Below are 17,532 nucleotides of genomic sequence, written 5' to 3' on the forward strand. Positions count from 1 at the left end.
CAAGAGCGGGCCGATCGTGAGAGCGCAACGAACCAATGACAGGGCGCAGATGAGTGGGGTCTGCATTCCTTTTACTCGCTCTTTCCTCATCCATCCGTCCTTGACCATTCCCTTCTCATCCGCTTTTACTCTACTCAGGCAAGACTTTCTTCACCTTAAACGCCCTTACCCTGACCGCGTTTGTCACTCCCCTTTTTCGTCTGTTTTGCCGAGTCTCCGTGCCCGCGGAAGGACAATAACTCATTGTCACCCACCACTGCGCTAACTCCATTCATCCACCACTCTGACTCCCCGCGTCACAATACCAAAAGCGTTTAGCTCGTTGTCACTGCCAATTAAGCATCATCAGTGTGTCGCGTCCATCATCATCAACAATGGCAAGTGAGATCACCGACCAGGAGCAGGCAAACTCGCCCTCGGCCCAGGACGAGGGCAACGGCAATGGCATCGCTGAGAGCAGAGGCATCAAGCGCCAGCGTACGTCGGCCGCTGCTGCTGCCGCCGACGACGATGACGACGACGACGACAAGCCAGGTCGTGAGAGGAGGAAGATAGAAATTAAGTTCATCCAGGACAAGTCGCGTCGACACATCACCTTCTCGAAGCGCAAGGCCGGCATCATGAAGAAGGTATGTCGTTCGTCCTGAACAAAACCTGAGACAGACCCGAGCGCGCGCGGTCCTTGAGACTGCCCCGGTCGCTACGACCACCACGCGTCGCGTCGTCGCTCTTTTCCGAGCCTGGTAATTGACAGTCATCTCCCCCCTTACAGGCATATGAGTTGTCCGTCCTCACCGGCACTCAGGTTCTTCTTCTCGTCGTGTCCGAGACTGGTCTCGTGTATACCTTTACCACGCCGAAGCTTCAGCCCTTGGTCACCAAGCCAGAGGGCAAGAACCTCATCCAGGTAAGTGATTTCTTTTCATCATCAACTGACATGGACTGACTCCCATCGCAGGCATGTCTCAACGCGCCTGAGCCTGCTGATTCCAACGGAGTCGATGGCGAGTCTGCCGTCGAGTCTCCCGAAGAACAACACGCGTCTGTTGCCGCACCACCCGCCGGCATGCCGGCACGCAACACGGCGATGCCTCCCAATGCCTACGGCATGACAGCTGATCAGCAACAAGCCCTTCAATACCAGGCTTATCTTCAGCAGCAACAAGCCGGTGGCGGTTACCCCATCCCCTCTGCTCCCATGCCTGGACGCCACTCCGGACATCAATAGGAAGATTGAAAGGAAGCAGAAGCGGTGTTGATTACTTGCTATGGAGAATGCGTTATATTTATGATCCCACGGGAAGAAGAAAGAAGAAGAAGAAGAAGAAGAGGCAGAAGAAGCAGATGCGTGATATGATCCGGTGTGTTCTCATCAAAACACCAGGAAATGCTTGACGGATGGCGCACTGCGGCGTATCACTCGGGGCGGTGAATGTAATTTTCCTTTTTTGTGCTTTTCTCATCTTGTCATCTTATTCTCTGCCTGTTTACCCTGTTCCCTTGTGACTTTCAAAGGTTTATCTTTCTATCCTAAAACGCCATCTCTACTCTGCATCCAACTCAAGTTTTCTTTCCGTCAAAGAGGTCAACGTCGGCCGCTTGCCTGAAATGATCCGGATAGCAGAAGAAGAAAGGGCAGAGAAACGGAGACTGAGATTAACAGTTGTTGTTGTTATTGTTAGTAGCAATGGGGGAATAAAAGGGCACACCAATGGAAAACAGAAACAAACACTTTTCCTTTGCTGTCGGACTTGTTTTCTTTTTCCTGAGCATATTACTGCTTGCTTGTCACAAGATCCAGATGTATTGACTCATTCAGGACATAGGATAGGTTGCATTTCTTGATGGGTTTTTCTTTCCATATTCGGCAAATTGAAAGTTCTGTTGATGTTTCTGTTTCTGATATTGTTCGTGTGTGTCTTGGAACTGATAGTCATCCATGCATGAATTGTTGTAGGTCTATCGTTCGACTCTTGGATGTTGACTATGGTCGCTACCGGCCCCTTCCACCCTGAATCGACCTTGGCTTTTGTGACAGACAACTAGCTCTGCTGTACACGTGCACAGTAAGTCATTAGATGTGCATTAGACCAGAGCAGACACTTACATCCTTGTCTATACCGCTCGTAAACGAATAGACCTTGTCTCTATGGTGACTCATACGTTACACCGTTACCCCAGTAACAGCGCGCGTACTGTATACACTAGGTGGCAAGTCAAGTACCGAGCTGGAGTGTAGTCAAGGTAAGATACAGCAAGGTACCTTAGGTATGAAATAGCCTGAGTACCGTATTGTCGTCTCTCTCATCTCACGTCAAATAACTTCAACCTGAGAAAGGGAAGGTAGGTAAAGTAGGTAAAAGTAGGTAGTAAAGTAAAACCCACAACATCTAAAGCCCAGTGAGTCTGCAACTTCGCCAGCTGCTTCACCTTCTTCCACCTCACTTTCCACCACTACCTTGCCTTACATATCATTACCAACTACATATACTCACCTTGCCCATATCACCACCAGTTCGAGATAGAATGATCTGAACAAGAGGAAAAAGTAGTGTTTAAGGTAGACAGTCGAATCATTGCGAGCAGTCTTGGAGACTCTGGTCGTAGCCTGTGACTAAGATGTGTATAACAATCGTGAAGCTGGTTATTGACCTTCTACACGATGGCTAAATTGCAATGCTACTAGCTAGACGAAAAAGTAGTTAGAGAGTGACAGAACTTTCACTCTTTTGGTTTCCATATTTTTAATTACTGTTTTCTATCTAATAGAGCCATGACAGAGAGCAGATGTGCACACTCTCTCATGCTCGTCGAAACTACCTTCGACGAGACTCAAATGCACACCAAGAGTAGTGCTAGCCTCTGTGTTGCCTGAGACAAGTGTTTACTTGCCAGGGATTCCTCCTGGGCCATCCTGCCCAGCACTCTGTCCTCCTGAACCTCATCCTTGTACTCAGTGGAGATCCTCCTAATGTCCAGTCCATAACACCACTCGAAGTGCCACCTTTGTCATGGTGAAAAACAACCCGACATGGAGATATCAGAGAAGACAGCCCATCTCTCGAATCAATTCTCTCCCAAGTAAAAGCCCAGATCCAACGCCGAAATCCAGAAGAAAAAAAGAAGATACGGGGCTTGGATATCATATTGCGGGGCCCTGAAAGACGATTTCGCTATTCTTTTTGCTTGCTTTGTCCAGAAATGAAAAAGACGCCCTAGGTCCCATGCTCGAAAGTTCAAATGTCATTATCTCGTCTTGTGTCGGCACATTGGCGAAACAATACGACGCTTCAAGGTAGGGGCTCAGGCGTGCTCAGATTCGGCAGCTTCACCACGAGTACGCTTGCGGCTCGGCTCCTCTGCAGGGTGGAGAGGGTCGGCAGCTCGCTTCTTGCCGTGCTTTGTACTGTCTAGGTCCGGGACGCCAGGTTTGGTGCGCTTCCAGTTCTCAAAGAGGCTAGTCTTCTTACGACTTGCCTTGACTACTGGAGTGGCAGCGGGTGAGGCAGGCGTCTCGATCTCGTCTCTTTCTGGGATTGGGTCAAACTGCGACATGAACGAGAGCTTCTTAGCGGCAGATCTCGTGGCTCGATGAGTGGAAGGGGGGTTAGCATGTCTACCGGGGCAAACATCTTCTTGGCCGGGGTGACAAGATCCTTGTCCGCTTGAGGCATGGGACGAGGCATGTGTTCTTGCTCAATGTCGGTGTCGGCTTCTTCGTCGTCGTCGTGTGCCGTGTGACTGGGCTCATCTTCGTGCAGCTGCTCCTTGCTTGGCCAAAGCAGGCGCGGCTTGACTGCGGAGCGAGTGATGGGACGATGTGCGCCATGTCCAGCCTTGCGTTTGAGTTGTCCTTGCTCGGATGCAGCCGAGTCATGGTCTGAGGTATCACGCGACGAAGAAGCAAATGGGCGGAAAATCCTCTTGCCACGGCTGTGTTTGCAATGTTAGCATATATGAAGATGACGAGAGCAGAGGGAAGACTTACAATACATATATCAGACCCTCTTCATTTCTGACGGCTTCTTCCATTTCGGCTTCACGGTCACGAGCTGCAAGCATAGCTTTCTTCGTTGGCTTAGGCTCGCGCTTTCTTGAGCCAATGAACGGGTTGTCCTCGGACGGGTCCATATCAGGTACACGATCCTGAGCGTCAGTGAATACGCTGATGCTCTCTGCTTGGGGCGCATCGTCTTCGAAGAGGGTCAGACGAGACTTGCGCTGTCTGCGCGCAGATGGCATGACATCTTCGAGGCTGGCAGGCTTGAAGTTCAGGATACGCGCAGTAGGCATCGAAGCAGTGGCATTCTGTTTGCTTGGGGTCTTGGTCGGGGTCGGAAGCATGGCTGGTGACGACTTGAAGTCCTGGTTGTCCGAGGCTGACAGCGGAAGATGCTTGCGTGATGAAAACAAAGTGCGGCGCACAGAGGTTGGCTCTTCAGCATGGCGCTCGGCTGGCTCTGGTGATGATGGAGGCGAAAGGGTCTGCGATGACATGGTACGGCTAAGGGTGGTCTTGCGTGGTGTTGAAGTCATGGACAACCTCGCCGTGGAGCTTGACTCTGCAGTGGGAGATTGCTGCCTCGTCCGTAGCGATGAGTTCCTGGTTGATCGTCTGATGGGAGAGTATGGCTCATAATTGTCGTAGTCGGGACCATGATGAGGAGCAGGAGGAGTGCGAAGGCGCATTGCACGCGGAGGCGTTGTTGACATGATGCTGCAAGTTTTGCGACACACAAAAAGGTCCTCTATCAATTAAGGTGCAGCGCCAGTCTGCGTCTACCAAGAGACTGGTGCGACGGTCGCGAATCCAACAGACGCTGACAAGCGATGATGAGATCCAAAGAATAAGCGAAGGCAATCAGTTTGCTGTTGAGATGTCCCCAATGCAGCAGAGTTGTTAACAACAGCAGTAACAATGCTATGTTGACGAAATGCAATATTGTCGTTGCTGTTGTTGCTGACGTTCTCGTCTACACGAGCGCGCAAGTGACGCGGTGAAGACGGCAAGTGGTGATTACGGGAAGACACAAACAGCAAGCAAGTGGATGATTGATGTCGATGGTATTGACCGGTGGTAATACTGTAGGATCAACAACAAGAACAACAAAAGTGCCACGGTGCATAAAACAGTATGACGGGTATCGGTGCAGGAATAGGAGTGTATTAGTCGAGGTCAAAGTAAGGTACAAAAGAGTAATGTAAAGTCAGCCCTTGGTTTCTTGCTTGTGCTTCTTCTCCCTTTGTTGTCAATCCGCGTGGCTGGATAAGGTCCAAGTGCTTGCAGCCGGTGGCTGGCCACTGTTGATGCCCCCGTATGCCGACGTCTTACCGATACATCAGGACCATACGCCACTTGCTGTGTCTACATCCTCATTACATGTAGCATCGAAGTTATGTATACACAGTACAGTACGTGCGATAATCGTGTTGCGACCTGCCACTTGTGCTGTAGAGCTGAGACGTACCAACCCAATCGATGATCGGTTGACTTCTTGCCCTTTAGCCAGTAGCGACCCGTCGATATAAGGTATGCACAGGGTCTACACAGCGGAGGCAACCTTCGATAATAAAGATAAGATGCGACGCACCAGAGACGTTGTTTATTACAGACTTGCACCAACATTCAGCTAGCCTCCCATAACATAGACACGTTTTAAGCATCAGAAGTCGCCTATATATCATACCTAACTACCTTATATTACGGTCTACCGACACTTCACTGGGCCAGCTTGTGCGGACAGGGTTGCCCTGCTGCAACGCGACTTGGAGCTTCAAACTCACAGTACCTCGATCAACCACCGGCTACGACGCCAACGTGCAACCCCAGACGATTTATCAGGGGGTTGGCAGGCACGACTCTCTACGATTCCGACCATAAATGTAAAAAGAGGGCATCATAGTTCAAAGCAGTACCTTGTTGACAAGGGCAGCGGGTGGGGGTGGGGTTTGCAGCATTTACTTTTCATTGCCTACACCCTTCTTTACTCTCGAAACCATCCTTTCCACTTCCAAATAATATCCATGAACACGCATTGATATTCCCAAAAATCCAACTCCTATTGTTAGATTGTGAGCTTTGAGTATTGGCCTGCCTTATTCACCATGGCTTCTCCAATCGTCAAGGCAACCATCCAGGCCGCAAGTCTGAGTGCAGTCTCAAACATACTCGCCCAGTTGATATCATGCTACCAGACAGGGGTAAATTCGATGATAGAAAATCCAATTGATGACTGTAAGCTAAGACATCAACACAGAAGTCGTTTAGCATTGATCCGGTTCCTCTTGGGCAATTTGTGACTTTCTCTCTCATGTCATGCCCACCGAACTACTTGTGGCAATCTTGGCTCGAGGCTACATTTCCTGGTTACACAGCGGCCTCGGAGCATGGCACCATGGACAGTATTGCACAGAATGCCGGTGTCAAACAAATCACAGACAAGACAGGACCAGCTTTGCAAGCACTGAACGAGAAGACTGCTCCAGCGCTACAGAGTATCAGCGACACGACAGGACCAGCACTGCAAGCCTTGAATGAAAAGACGGCGCCAGCTTTCCAGACAATCAGTGACCAAACATCGGCCGCCGCATCTGCTACCCAGGACTCAGAAATTGTTCACCAAGTCCGTAGACGAGCGACCGAGGGCGTGGAGACGGTCAAGGCGAAGGCGAAGGAGTATGAGGCACGGGCTGGATTGAACAGCGCATTCACCAAGGCTAGCGACTTGATTACGCCGCAGACCTTCAGCACCCCAGATGGAAAGATCATCGAAAAGGCTGCCGATGGCGCAGTTCAACCCGACACACGGAGCAGCACCAAGAAGAAGCTCAACGTCAAGAACACGGCAATAAAGTTCAGCTTGGATCAGACCTTCGGAGCGATCGTCAATACTGTGTTCTTCATTGCTGGAATTGGGGCCCTGAGAGGCGAGTCACTGGCTTACATCGCATCCAATGTGAAGAACGTAAGTCAAAGCCACACGTATGCATCAGAAATACCTATGTACTGACCCATTACAACAGGACTCAATCCCTCTGTTATTGGCTGGTCAAAAGCTATGGCCTGCCGTTTCGCTCATCAGCTTCACTTTGATACCGGTCGAGCAAAGGACAGTGTTTGGTGGTGTTGTTGGTGTGGGGTGGGGCATCTTCCTCAGTCTGCTCGCCGGCGGAAAGAAGTGATGCAAGTTAGGTAGTTTTGGAGTGGTGTTTATGTTTCGGCCATGGTCAAGACGCAGCCGCTACTATTCCCTACGAAGTAATGCCTGAGAAAGGATGCACCTAGATTGAGATATCTTTGGCCACTAGTATCCCACCGACCTGGAAGCTGTCCTGATCCCGTCACAAGAGTCGTGTAAGTAGTAAATATTATTGTACGTTGAATGAACAACAACATGATAGAGGAGGTACCGTCGCAAAGTACCATTATGGAAGCTTTGACCGCGCATGTTCAGTCTTGGCGACTCTGGATTTCATGAAACGCGACTTTTCGTCACGCGCAATGAATAAGCTAAATCAGAACCATTGGCCCAGCTCTTGCACGAGATATTACTTAGCACAGCGCTGGTCGCAAACAGACACACCCAAAGTTATGAGAAATTGCGAATAGCACCGACCCGAACAGCGCCCGACATGGCACCCCGTGCTGCAGAAACAGCGGCTTCGACTCGACCGACAGTGGACGATCTGACCGGAGACACTCACTTTGCGCAACTCGCACGGAAACACTGGCTAGGGAAGAGCAAGCAGCCGAAGGTCCAGCCTGCCGTGGTGGAGAAAGAGATCTGGGAGCATGTGGAAGGAGAAGGGTTCGCATACGGATCGCTGCTGTTACTGGAGCAGTTGCAACTGCTGGAGAAATACCTGTGGCCCGGCTACTCAGAGGATGCTTCCAACTACCACGTCCTGCTGCTGGCTCTCTTGGTCAACGTCAAGCGCCGAGAGGGTCTTGATATCTGGGGTGCGTGACAGTGTCGAAAGGACGGGAGCCCTTGACTGACCGCTTCGCAGATAGCTTCACCAACGATTCGGCCAGCTTCTCCTCCTTCTTCCGCCGCGTGCTGTCAATGACCATCGATACTTCTGTTGCGACCGAGCTTCGCACGCATCTCATCGCCTTCGTCATCGGAGCCTTTCAGTCCCTGGACAGCGGTATCGTTCGGAAAGAGTGTGCGCCCCTTGTGTCGATTGGAATATGGCACAACCTGCACAGCGAAAGCGCAAGAGCAGAGCGATTAGACAAGGCACAACAACTCCAAAAGTCCTGGAGGGCGGCGAGCAAGCGCTATGATGCTGCGGAACCGCCCGTCCAGGCACGGCTACGCTTCGAAAGGTCATGGCTTTATTCACTGCTTCTCGACTTCACAAACCGGCTGTACGATGTGCAGACCAGCACGCGGAGCGACAGCGTTCTGTATTGCGAGCGCTTCCTGGAACTGCTGACAGATCTGCAGAGCCAGCTGCCGACCCGGAGATATGTCAGCGCACTGCTGCAGGACTTGAACATTCTGTCCGTCGTCAAGCTGTCCCCCATGTACGTCGACGAGGACAACTCGCTCCTCCGGGACATGCACAGTCTGCTAGAACACTTTTCCTTCTTCCCCATCGAGGACCACAGCGGCAGGCAGTACACCCGTCTCGAGTACGATCAGATCCACCACGCCGCTTTGACCAGACTTCAGCGAGTCTCTTTCAAGACTTTCCAGGACAAGCTGAAGATTTTGATATTGGCCAACTTTGCCTCTCTTGCCACCAGAGACGATCTCGAGAGCCATCTTGGTGCCTTGTCCGATGATGAGCTTATACAGCTCTGCAGCTTGCTGTCCTTCCGAACGGAATACCCTACATCGTCACTGCTTGTTCGTGACCGATCCTTCTACATGGAGCTGCTCCTATCAGCACACGAAAGAAGACCAACATATCAGGAGACCATGGAGAATATGACTGTCATGCCTACTGATCACACCGTGTATGACCAGTCGTTTGTGCGGACCGAGGGTTACAATGGATCCAGACCACTTGCAGTGCCGAAGCTGAACCTTCAATACCTCACCATGGGAGACTTCCTGTGGAGATCGTTCATGCTCTATCGGTCGGAGAGCTTCTATGAAATCCGACAGGACGTCGAAGATACCGTGAAACGTACACAGCCGAAACGTCTAGGTATAACCACCAAGTTCGATGGTTTTTCACGCATGGCCCTTCCCATCTCCAAGCCAGCCATAGTCGACGAAGCGTTGCCTAGAGTCGGAGAGCAACATCCCGCCAAGGTCGATGCCGAAATCATTCTCGACGTCAATCGACTAACGCCTAACATTCGGCGGGAGTGGGAGACGCTTCGTCCACATGACATTGTCTACTTGGTCGCCGTCGAAGCGAACGATACCACTCCCACTTCCAACGGACACAGTGAGCCGACGTCATCTAGCAGACAAGGTGTGAAACACATCCGTTGCGCAGAAGTCATACAGGTCCTCGACGACAATGGCAAGATGTTACGTGAGCAGAAGCAGGATCGATCGAATGCGTACGAACGTCGTGTGAGTCAGCGCAGACTGTTATTACGGTTGGATCCCATCGCCTTCCAGGCGGACAAGGAGCGCACCCGCGCTGGCAAACCCGACATATACGACTCGATCAACCTCATCATACGACGCAAGGGAAGAGAGAACAACTTCAAGTCAATTCTCGAGTCCATCAGGCACCTGGCGCTCTCCGATGTCCCAGCCCCGGCATGGCTACGTGAGGTGTTTTTGGGATACAGCGACCCGGCTGCTGCGTCTTACCAGCGCTTGCCGAATCGACTCACTTCCATTGACTACCGCGACACTTTCCTTGATTGGCAGCATCTGATTGAGAGTCTGCCAGGCAAGACTGTCGAGCCCGAAGCGCAGATCAACTCCAGCTTCCCTCCGCCTTACGTGCTGGAAAGCTCAATAACTCCAGCACCACAGGCCAGACCTGCTAAGAAACGGAGAAAGGAGCCGGTCGAGGCACCGCGTGCAGCAACAGAATCCGTCAAGGTCGGCACATACAAGCCGCCCAATCCCGGTCCATACCCTGTGGATGCTCCGAAGCTCAACTCGGTCCGATTCAATCCCGCGCAAATCGAGGCCATCACTTCGGGCACCCAACCAGGACTTACTGTCATTGTCGGACCCCCCGGTACCGGAAAAACGGACGTCGCAACACAGATCATCAACAACATCTACCACAACTTCCCGCAGCAGAGGACACTGTTAGTGGCACACAGCAATCAAGCCCTGAATCAGCTGTTCCAGAAAATCACAGCTCTCGATATAGATGACCGTCATCTCCTGAGACTCGGTCATGGTGAAGAGGAATTGGAGACCGAGGCCAGCTACAGCAAACACGGTCGTGTCGAGTCATTCCTAGAGAATGCAGTACAATACCTGTCAGAGGTCACACGACTTGCTGCTAGTATAAATGCTCCAGGAGCACACGGAAGCTCGTGTGAGACTGCGGACTACTTCAACCAGGTGTACATCAAGCCGGCTTGGACGAAGTACTGGGAAAAGGTCGACGCTGGGGTCGATGCACAATTCATCATCGACAGCTTCCCCTTCCACGCCTACTTTTCGACTGCACCTCAACCTCTCTTCCCAGCGGACGCCAGCCGAGAACAGCTTGTCGACATTGCTTCCGGTTGTAACCGACATCTCGACCACATCTTCGCCGCTCTCTCCGACACTCGACCGTTCGAGATCCTCCGAGGCGCCAGAGATAAGAACAACTACTTGCTCATCAAGGAAGCACGGATCATCGCCATGACATCGACCCACGCCGCCATGCGCAGAGAAGAGATTGCGAACCTCGGCTTCCACTACGATAATGTAATCATGGAGGAAGCGGCGCAGATTACGGAAATCGAAAATTTCATACCTCTGGCGCTGCAGAACCCTGTGGATGGCGAGTCCAAGCTTCAGCGTATTGTTTTGGTGGGCGACCATTTGCAGAACAGCCCGATCGTGCAGAACCTCGCATTCAGACAATACGCCAATCTCGAACAGAGCCTCTTCCTGCGCTTGGTGAGACTCGGTGTGCCGACTATCATGCTCAACCAGCAAGGGCGTGCGCGTCCAGGGATCGCCGAGCTGTATAAGTGGAGATACCCGCAACTCGGGAACCTGCCGCTTGTCACGCAAGCGCCAGAGTTCCGAGCGGCAAACGCAGGGTTCAGGTATGAGTATCAATTCATCGACGTTCCAGACTACAAGGGCAAAGGCGAGACGGAGCCATCACCGCATTTCATTCAGAACCTGGGAGAGGCAGAGTATGCAGTGGCACTGTTCATGTACATGCGACTGCTAGGGTACGCGGCGGAGAAGATCACCATCTTGACGACGTATGCTGGCCAGAGAGCTCTGGTCAAGGACGTACTCGCACACCGCTGTAAAGGCAATCGCTTGTTCGGCATGCCGGGCAAAATCAGCACGGTGGACAAGTACCAGGGCGAGCAGAATGACTGTGAGTCCTGTCCATATCTCCATTGTTTCTTATCGAGTGTTTTACTGACTGTCGTAACCAGACATCATTCTGTCCCTGACACGTACGTCCCGCCCGGGTTATCTGCGCGACATCCGGCGCTTGACCGTGGCGCTCTCGCGTGCCCGACTAGGTCTCTACATCCTCGGCCGACGCGCAGTGTTCGAATCGTGCTTCGAGCTGCGTTCAGCCTTCCAACTGCTATTCCAACGCGCCGACAAACTGACACTCACGACCGGAGAGATGGTGGGTCGGTTGCAGAGAGAGGTCGACGACGATGTCCCTGAAGGCGCAGTGGCACAGATGGAGGGAGTGGAGCATCTGGGCCAGTATGTCTTCGACATGACAAAGGCCAAGGTCGAAGCTTTGAAGGCTGGCGGAGGCGTGTTGCCGCCTCCAGCCGAGAACAAGGTGGCAGACGATGATGATGACGATGATGAAGAGGAGCAGGGGCTGCAGTATAGTAATGGGGTGGACGGGGAAGCGAACATGGAGCAGGTTGACGGGGCATAGGTACTGTACCTTAGGCAGGTAGGCTGAGATGAGACTCACGCTTGGTTTATGATAGATGGGACTCTTCACAAGTAACCTAAAAAATGATTACGTGCTGCATGCATATGCAGAAGAAGGAAACAACCACTGCTTTGCCTGGTTGATCTGGTACTTGGATATACCGTAATATTGCAAAGCTGTAGATATACAGTAGAGGTCAAGATAAGTAAGGTATTGCGGGGGGGATAAAGATACAATCTGGAGTCAGACGGGAGTCAAAGTGAGCCTCGGCGTCCCTTCCCTTTCTATACCTTTGCCTTTACCCCAAACGGCAACTACACATTTACAGTACTCTACAATCATCGCATACAACACCCCGTATCCCCTCTTGTCTCTCGTCCCCTTGAAGAAGTATACGGTGGCTTTTGTGATTCCACAAGACCCGAAGCAGAGCAGAGAACAACTCATCGCCCAACATGTCGTCGTCCATGCAGCCCCGACCGACGTCGCAGCGACGACCATCACCTGAACACACATCGGATTCACATGCACAATCACAACCAGAGCCACGACGACCACGCTCTCAGAGCCAGGCCAACTCGGCAGCCTCGTCGGAAGATTCACAGACAGTCGTGGTCAACACATCGTCGATCCTCAAAGAGAGGGAAGAGGCGTCGTCCTCGTTGATAGCTCCCGCCGCTGCACCACCGCACGCGGACGAAGAAGACGTCAAGAAATGCTGGATCTGCTTCTCGGACGAGACAGAAGACACGCCAGAGACATCCGAGTGGAGGGATCCCTGTCCGTGTGCGCTCGTCGCCCACGAAGATTGTCTACTGGACTGGATCGCCGACATGGAGTCTCCCAGCTCGAGGAAGCGATCACTGAGTCCGCCACGGCCCGTCTGTCCGCAGTGCAAGACCGACGTCTACCTGGCGCGGCCGAAGAATTACATTGTCGAGAGCATCAAAGCGCTGGAGCGTGTGTCTGCCAAAGTCACCACTCCGGGCATCCTGATGTTGGCTTTCTCTACCATTGTCAACGCCTGCGAAGCACACGGACGATACACAATCTTCACCATCTTTGGCCCCGAAGACGGCCTGAGGATCATGCGCCCTGTCCTGGACGATATCGCACATCCACACCAGGTGCGAAACTGGCTGGACGTCAAAACTGTCTTCAACGACTTGCTCCGACACTGGCGCCTGCGTGTCGGACTTCCGCTCATTACTCCACTGCTCGTGCTCTCTCGCACTCATTTCGCCGACAGTCTTCTCCCAGTTCTTCCCATCGTCTTTTTTGCCACTCAAGGCGACACCGACGAACCCCTGGACTTTGCATCATGGCCGCCCAGCGCCAGTCTCGCCATGGCCGTGCTCCCATATCTCCGCGGCGCCTACAACGCCTACTACGAGCGCGTGTGGGCGGAAAAGGAACGACGATGGCTGAAAGAGATCCAGCCTCGAAACGGGCGCGACACAGCCGACGACGCCGCCAACGCCGCCCAAAACAACCGCATGAACGATGACTTGAACGACCATCTCGCTCCCGGAGAGAACAATTTCGAAGTCCGCATCGACGCCGGCATCTGGGAAGACTGGGGCAACGCCGGCGCCGTCCCCGAAGCGCAACAGCAGCAGGTAGCACATCCGTTCAACGCGCCCCCTCTGGCCGACGACGGACCGCATCAACAACCACCACAACAACAGCAGCAAAGAATCCCCCAACAACCCCCCGCGCCGCCAGTCCAGCCCGCACAAGCAGAAAACAGACAAGAAAGACTGCTATCCCTGAACACGACGGCGCTCGCCGAAAAACTCCTCGGCGCTTTATTTTTTCCCACAATCGCCTCTGCGACAGGCGAACTCCTCTCCGTGCTGCTGCCCCAATCATGGGTCACCAAGCCCGCAGCAGCGACGGTGACGAGCAATCTCTTCGGCAGGAAACCGGCGCCGACGGGTCTGCTACAAGAAAAATGGGGCCGCAGTATCGTGGGTGGATGTCTGTTTGTTGTCGTCAAGGACGCAGTCATGTTGTACGTGCGGTGGAAAATGGCTATGCAGCATCGCAGGCGCAGGGTACTGGATTATGATCGGGTTAAGAAGAGGGTTGTGCGTTGAGTTTTGCGTCTGTATGTGTACATACTTTTATACCGGCCCTCACTTTTTTTCCTTTTTCTCTCTTGGGAGGCAATAATGGTATATGATGACGATTAGGTTTTGTTTTCTGCTTTTTCTCTACTACTCATTACCCACCTCCCATTTCCGACTGTATCTAAACAACAGAATCTCCTCCGCGATCACACGATGCGCGCGATATCCATCCTCTTCATCTCGATACCTTGGCCCACCCACCACTCATCATCTTGACAGTCCTCGTACCCTCCTCGTGTTGTGTTCCGTCTCCCTTCCCGGATGGGACCACTGCTGCTGCGAGGCTCGGAAACCAACAACGCCCGTCTGCATTTCTCCGATAGTCCAGTCTCGGGATACTCGTCGGTCGTGCCATCAAATCCCCACTCTCGTTCATCATTGACCAAGTCCTGCACATTGCGCCGTAGATGACAATCAACACCGCAAGACACAGCTCGACCGCCCAGCTCGATCCACCTCTGATAGCCGTGGTCGAAACTCATCCACTTCGGCACTGAGGACGCTTGCGTTGTGACGTCTACTGCGATCCATTTATTCGCCGCTGCTTGTTCTCCATGGCTCTGTGACGCTGCACCGGCAACCCGCGCTCTTTCGCCACGTCCCGCTCTTTTAGTCTTTCGTGCCCTACACCATGGAGCCCACTCCGGGCGACAAGAAATAGACTTTGACAGTCGACTCGTGCGCTTATGCCAAAGACTAAACATCCACAGCCCTAGCAGGACAAGCACCAGCACAACAGGACAGACGACCAACAGAGCCGGAAGTGTCCGCGATGCAGCAGCAGCAACAGGACTGTGCCCCACGTGCTCGTTGACGATCCCGCTGAGCAGCTCTGGAGCCGTGGCTCCTCCACCGCGGTTATTGCTTGCTGTGGAACCGAGGCGGAGTTGTGATGGGGCGTTGCCCACATGCTGTGGGGGCAGGAGGTGGGGGTTCGCTGCTTCTGTGTGGACGGTGCTTGATGCTGCTTCAGCGGGCGGGAGTACATGTGCGACTGACGACGAAGAGATAGAATGACGGGGTGGGAGTGGCGGTAGCACGATTCTTTGTACTGGTCGTCGTGGTGATCTGCTCGTTGACGCTCTGTGCGGTGCTGGAGTCGTATGTTGAAATGTCGGCGTAAAGGCGTGGAGGCTCGTGGCGGTTGTGTGAGATGGCTTGATAATCCTGATACCTGGAATGTTTGGAGTTTTTGCCATTTCTAGCTATGGTGAGGTAGTAATGTATGGAATGATACTGGCGACACTGAGCTTGAGTGTATGATTGATGATTCTTGAGAGATGGTATGAATATGATACAGCAAGTTTGACCATTCACAAAGCGCTGCTATTCAACAGATACGGAAGGCACGATGCCAATGCTGGGTTGACGTTATGAAAGGGTAACATAGTGCTTGAATCTTAGGTCCGTATCCAAGAGAAAGAGAAATATGATCCAGCTTCATTGGAGATATCTCTGTGGTATTGATATGTGCGTGATACTTTTGTCTATCAACAATAGAAGGATTCTGCCCTGCGCATCAACCAGGCAACTCAACATATGTAAGTCCATCCAAGTAACGTTACAATGCAGAGTTATTTGCCCATCATAGCATATTGGGCTGTCCCTTATTGCCAGGTACCAGCGGATTTCATTGCCATTATCAGACAGCCTACGCCTTCAGACGGTGCGTCTGGAGATCTTCCTGAGCGTCCGCAACAAGGAAACTAGACTCGGTGTCAGAGATGTAAACACTACTTGTCACTTGATGCAAAAAACCTACTTGTACCAAAGAATCGTGGGTAGAACCGTCGCCAAATGCCACAGACTGTGCGCGTCGAGCATGCCATGCCACGGCGGAAAGTCGAACAGCTCCAAGCTCATGGCAAGAATAATCCACGCAACACAAATACCCGGCAAAGCCGCATAGACCTTTCTCGACTTCTGGTATTTGGTGATACTGAACCAGCTCCACAGAACGTTCTGAACAATGCCGACGACCACGTTCGCCGCCATGTTGTAGGTGTAGTCGAAGCTCCAGAAGCTGAGATAGCTTATGTGGGCCAGATACAAGGAAATACAGATCCATGTCCAGGCGCGCACAAGACTGTCGTTCATAGGCGTGTCCTTGTCCAGTCTAAAGATCCGGATAGGAGTGTAGTAAAGTCCGTACATGACGCTCGCGCCTGCGCCAAAGTAATCGAGCTTCTCCGTGATGTTGAAGTCGCGCGTGTGAAAAATCATGCTGAAGATCCAGCTCGCCAGCCCAAAGTATCCGAAGAGAAGATAGTATTTCCGCAGCAGGTAGCTGGCCGGTATGGACTCGCGCAACTGGGACATGCCATAGTCGTGCGCGAGGAAGTTGAGCAGGGAGAAAACAACCGCAAAGGGCTCTTGCATACCCAGGAAACGGTAGAAAGGCCATTTGCCGTGGAACTGGAGCACTGGCTCTCGGTAGGGCGGTTCTCGTGCTAAGCGCGTGTCGGTCACCACATGTTGACAGGTGTAGTCGCACTCTGAGGGACAGTCCCAGAGAAGTAGCCGGTGCTGAAGCGCTGTACACTATCGTCAACACCAATAATCTGATTTTCCTGCTCGGATTTCGAATCACATACAAATGGGAGGGCCATCAGGTCCACAGTTGCTGGCGATACATTCCTATTCAAATAACATCTCAGTATTTATTCCACAGCAAAAGGAGGAGTCGATTCTACGTACCTTCACGCAGTCCTTGAAGTCCGGAAGTCTATCACCAAGAGAGGCATTGCTCGCAACAAAAAGAGAAGACAAAGCCAAGGCTATCAACTGTCCTTTCAAACGCATCGTTGCTACCTACTCATTGGAGTTTGTCGTAAAGTCGCATCAGCTTAATTCGCTGTTATTGTTGTTCCTGGACGAGGAGACCAGGTCCGAGCTGGCGTCATGATTGAGCCCTGATAAGATTGTAGAAATTTATATACAGCTAGGAAAGGCACTCACTTTATCGATTGGGCTTGTAGCGCAGTGGTAGCGCGTCTGCTTTGCATGAGTCGCTCAGATATCTTGTATGCTGAAGGTCTTGGGTTCGATCCCCAACAAGTCCATCCTTTTTGAACGTTCTCTCATGCTGGATACACACTTATCTTTGCGTCGCGGATTGCTGCTTTCCTGTGTAACAACTTGTTAATTATGTGGGTGTTTGTTGGCCAGCTCAACAGGGAGGTTTCCCAAGCAGATGGCTGATGAGCAGTGGTGGGCGATTTCACAAATACTTGGACTACCTTAAAAATGTATAGGACACTTGCAGTAGTTCCCCGAACAATGCTTGCATTGAACGTTGGCATAGCACTTGGGATATAATCTTACACAGAGACTTTGAAATGTTACATTGATACTAGGTATACATACGAGTGTGTAGGGACAT

The 17,532-nt window shown here is 52.1% G+C and overlaps 6 protein-coding genes across 6 annotated transcripts; 4 read left to right on the plus strand and 2 right to left on the minus strand.

Annotated features, from left to right (window-relative positions):
• Positions 1 to 374: 374 nt before the first annotated feature.
• Positions 375 to 1,228, plus strand: AAFC00_001421 (uncharacterized protein; the record flags this gene model as incomplete). Its single annotated transcript, XM_069340610.1, has 3 exons — positions 375 to 629; positions 773 to 907; positions 959 to 1,228. 3 exons carry the CDS (start codon positions 375 to 377, stop codon positions 1,226 to 1,228), a joined length of 660 nt encoding a protein of 219 aa, XP_069204080.1.
• A 2,254-nt stretch (positions 1,229 to 3,482) lies between these two features.
• AAFC00_001422 (uncharacterized protein) lies at positions 3,483 to 4,713 on the minus strand (the record flags this gene model as incomplete). The annotated part of the gene is made up of 2 exons (XM_069348548.1): positions 3,483 to 3,933; positions 3,989 to 4,713. The coding sequence occupies 2 exons, from the start codon at positions 4,711 to 4,713 to the stop codon at positions 3,483 to 3,485; spliced, it is 1,176 nt and encodes a 391-aa protein (XP_069204081.1).
• Positions 4,714 to 6,105: 1,392 nt separating this feature from the next.
• Positions 6,106 to 7,182, plus strand: AAFC00_001423 (uncharacterized protein; the record flags this gene model as incomplete). The annotated part of the gene is made up of 3 exons (XM_069340611.1): positions 6,106 to 6,201; positions 6,258 to 6,965; positions 7,024 to 7,182. The coding sequence occupies 3 exons, from the start codon at positions 6,106 to 6,108 to the stop codon at positions 7,180 to 7,182; spliced, it is 963 nt and encodes a 320-aa protein (XP_069204082.1).
• A 450-nt stretch (positions 7,183 to 7,632) lies between these two features.
• On the plus strand, positions 7,633 to 12,018 carry AAFC00_001424 (uncharacterized protein; the record flags this gene model as incomplete). Its single annotated transcript, XM_069340612.1, has 3 exons — positions 7,633 to 7,960; positions 8,011 to 11,487; positions 11,549 to 12,018. 3 exons carry the CDS (start codon positions 7,633 to 7,635, stop codon positions 12,016 to 12,018), a joined length of 4,275 nt encoding a protein of 1,424 aa, XP_069204083.1.
• Positions 12,019 to 12,473: 455 nt separating this feature from the next.
• Positions 12,474 to 14,117, plus strand: AAFC00_001425 (uncharacterized protein; the record flags this gene model as incomplete). The annotated part of the gene is made up of 1 exon (XM_069340613.1): positions 12,474 to 14,117. One exon carries the CDS (start codon positions 12,474 to 12,476, stop codon positions 14,115 to 14,117), a length of 1,644 nt encoding a protein of 547 aa, XP_069204084.1.
• Positions 14,118 to 15,801: 1,684 nt separating this feature from the next.
• AAFC00_001426 (uncharacterized protein) lies at positions 15,802 to 16,952 on the minus strand (the record flags this gene model as incomplete). Its single annotated transcript, XM_069340614.1, has 4 exons — positions 15,802 to 15,856; positions 15,913 to 16,684; positions 16,745 to 16,787; positions 16,848 to 16,952. 4 exons carry the CDS (start codon positions 16,950 to 16,952, stop codon positions 15,802 to 15,804), a joined length of 975 nt encoding a protein of 324 aa, XP_069204085.1.
• Between the last annotated feature and the right edge of the window lie 580 nt (positions 16,953 to 17,532).

Source organism: Neodothiora populina (genome assembly GCF_041146345.1).
Source record: "Neodothiora populina strain CPC 39397 chromosome Unknown canker_contig_12, whole genome shotgun sequence".
In the NCBI taxonomy this organism is placed as follows: Eukaryota; Fungi; Ascomycota; class Dothideomycetes; order Dothideales; family Dothioraceae; genus Neodothiora; species Neodothiora populina.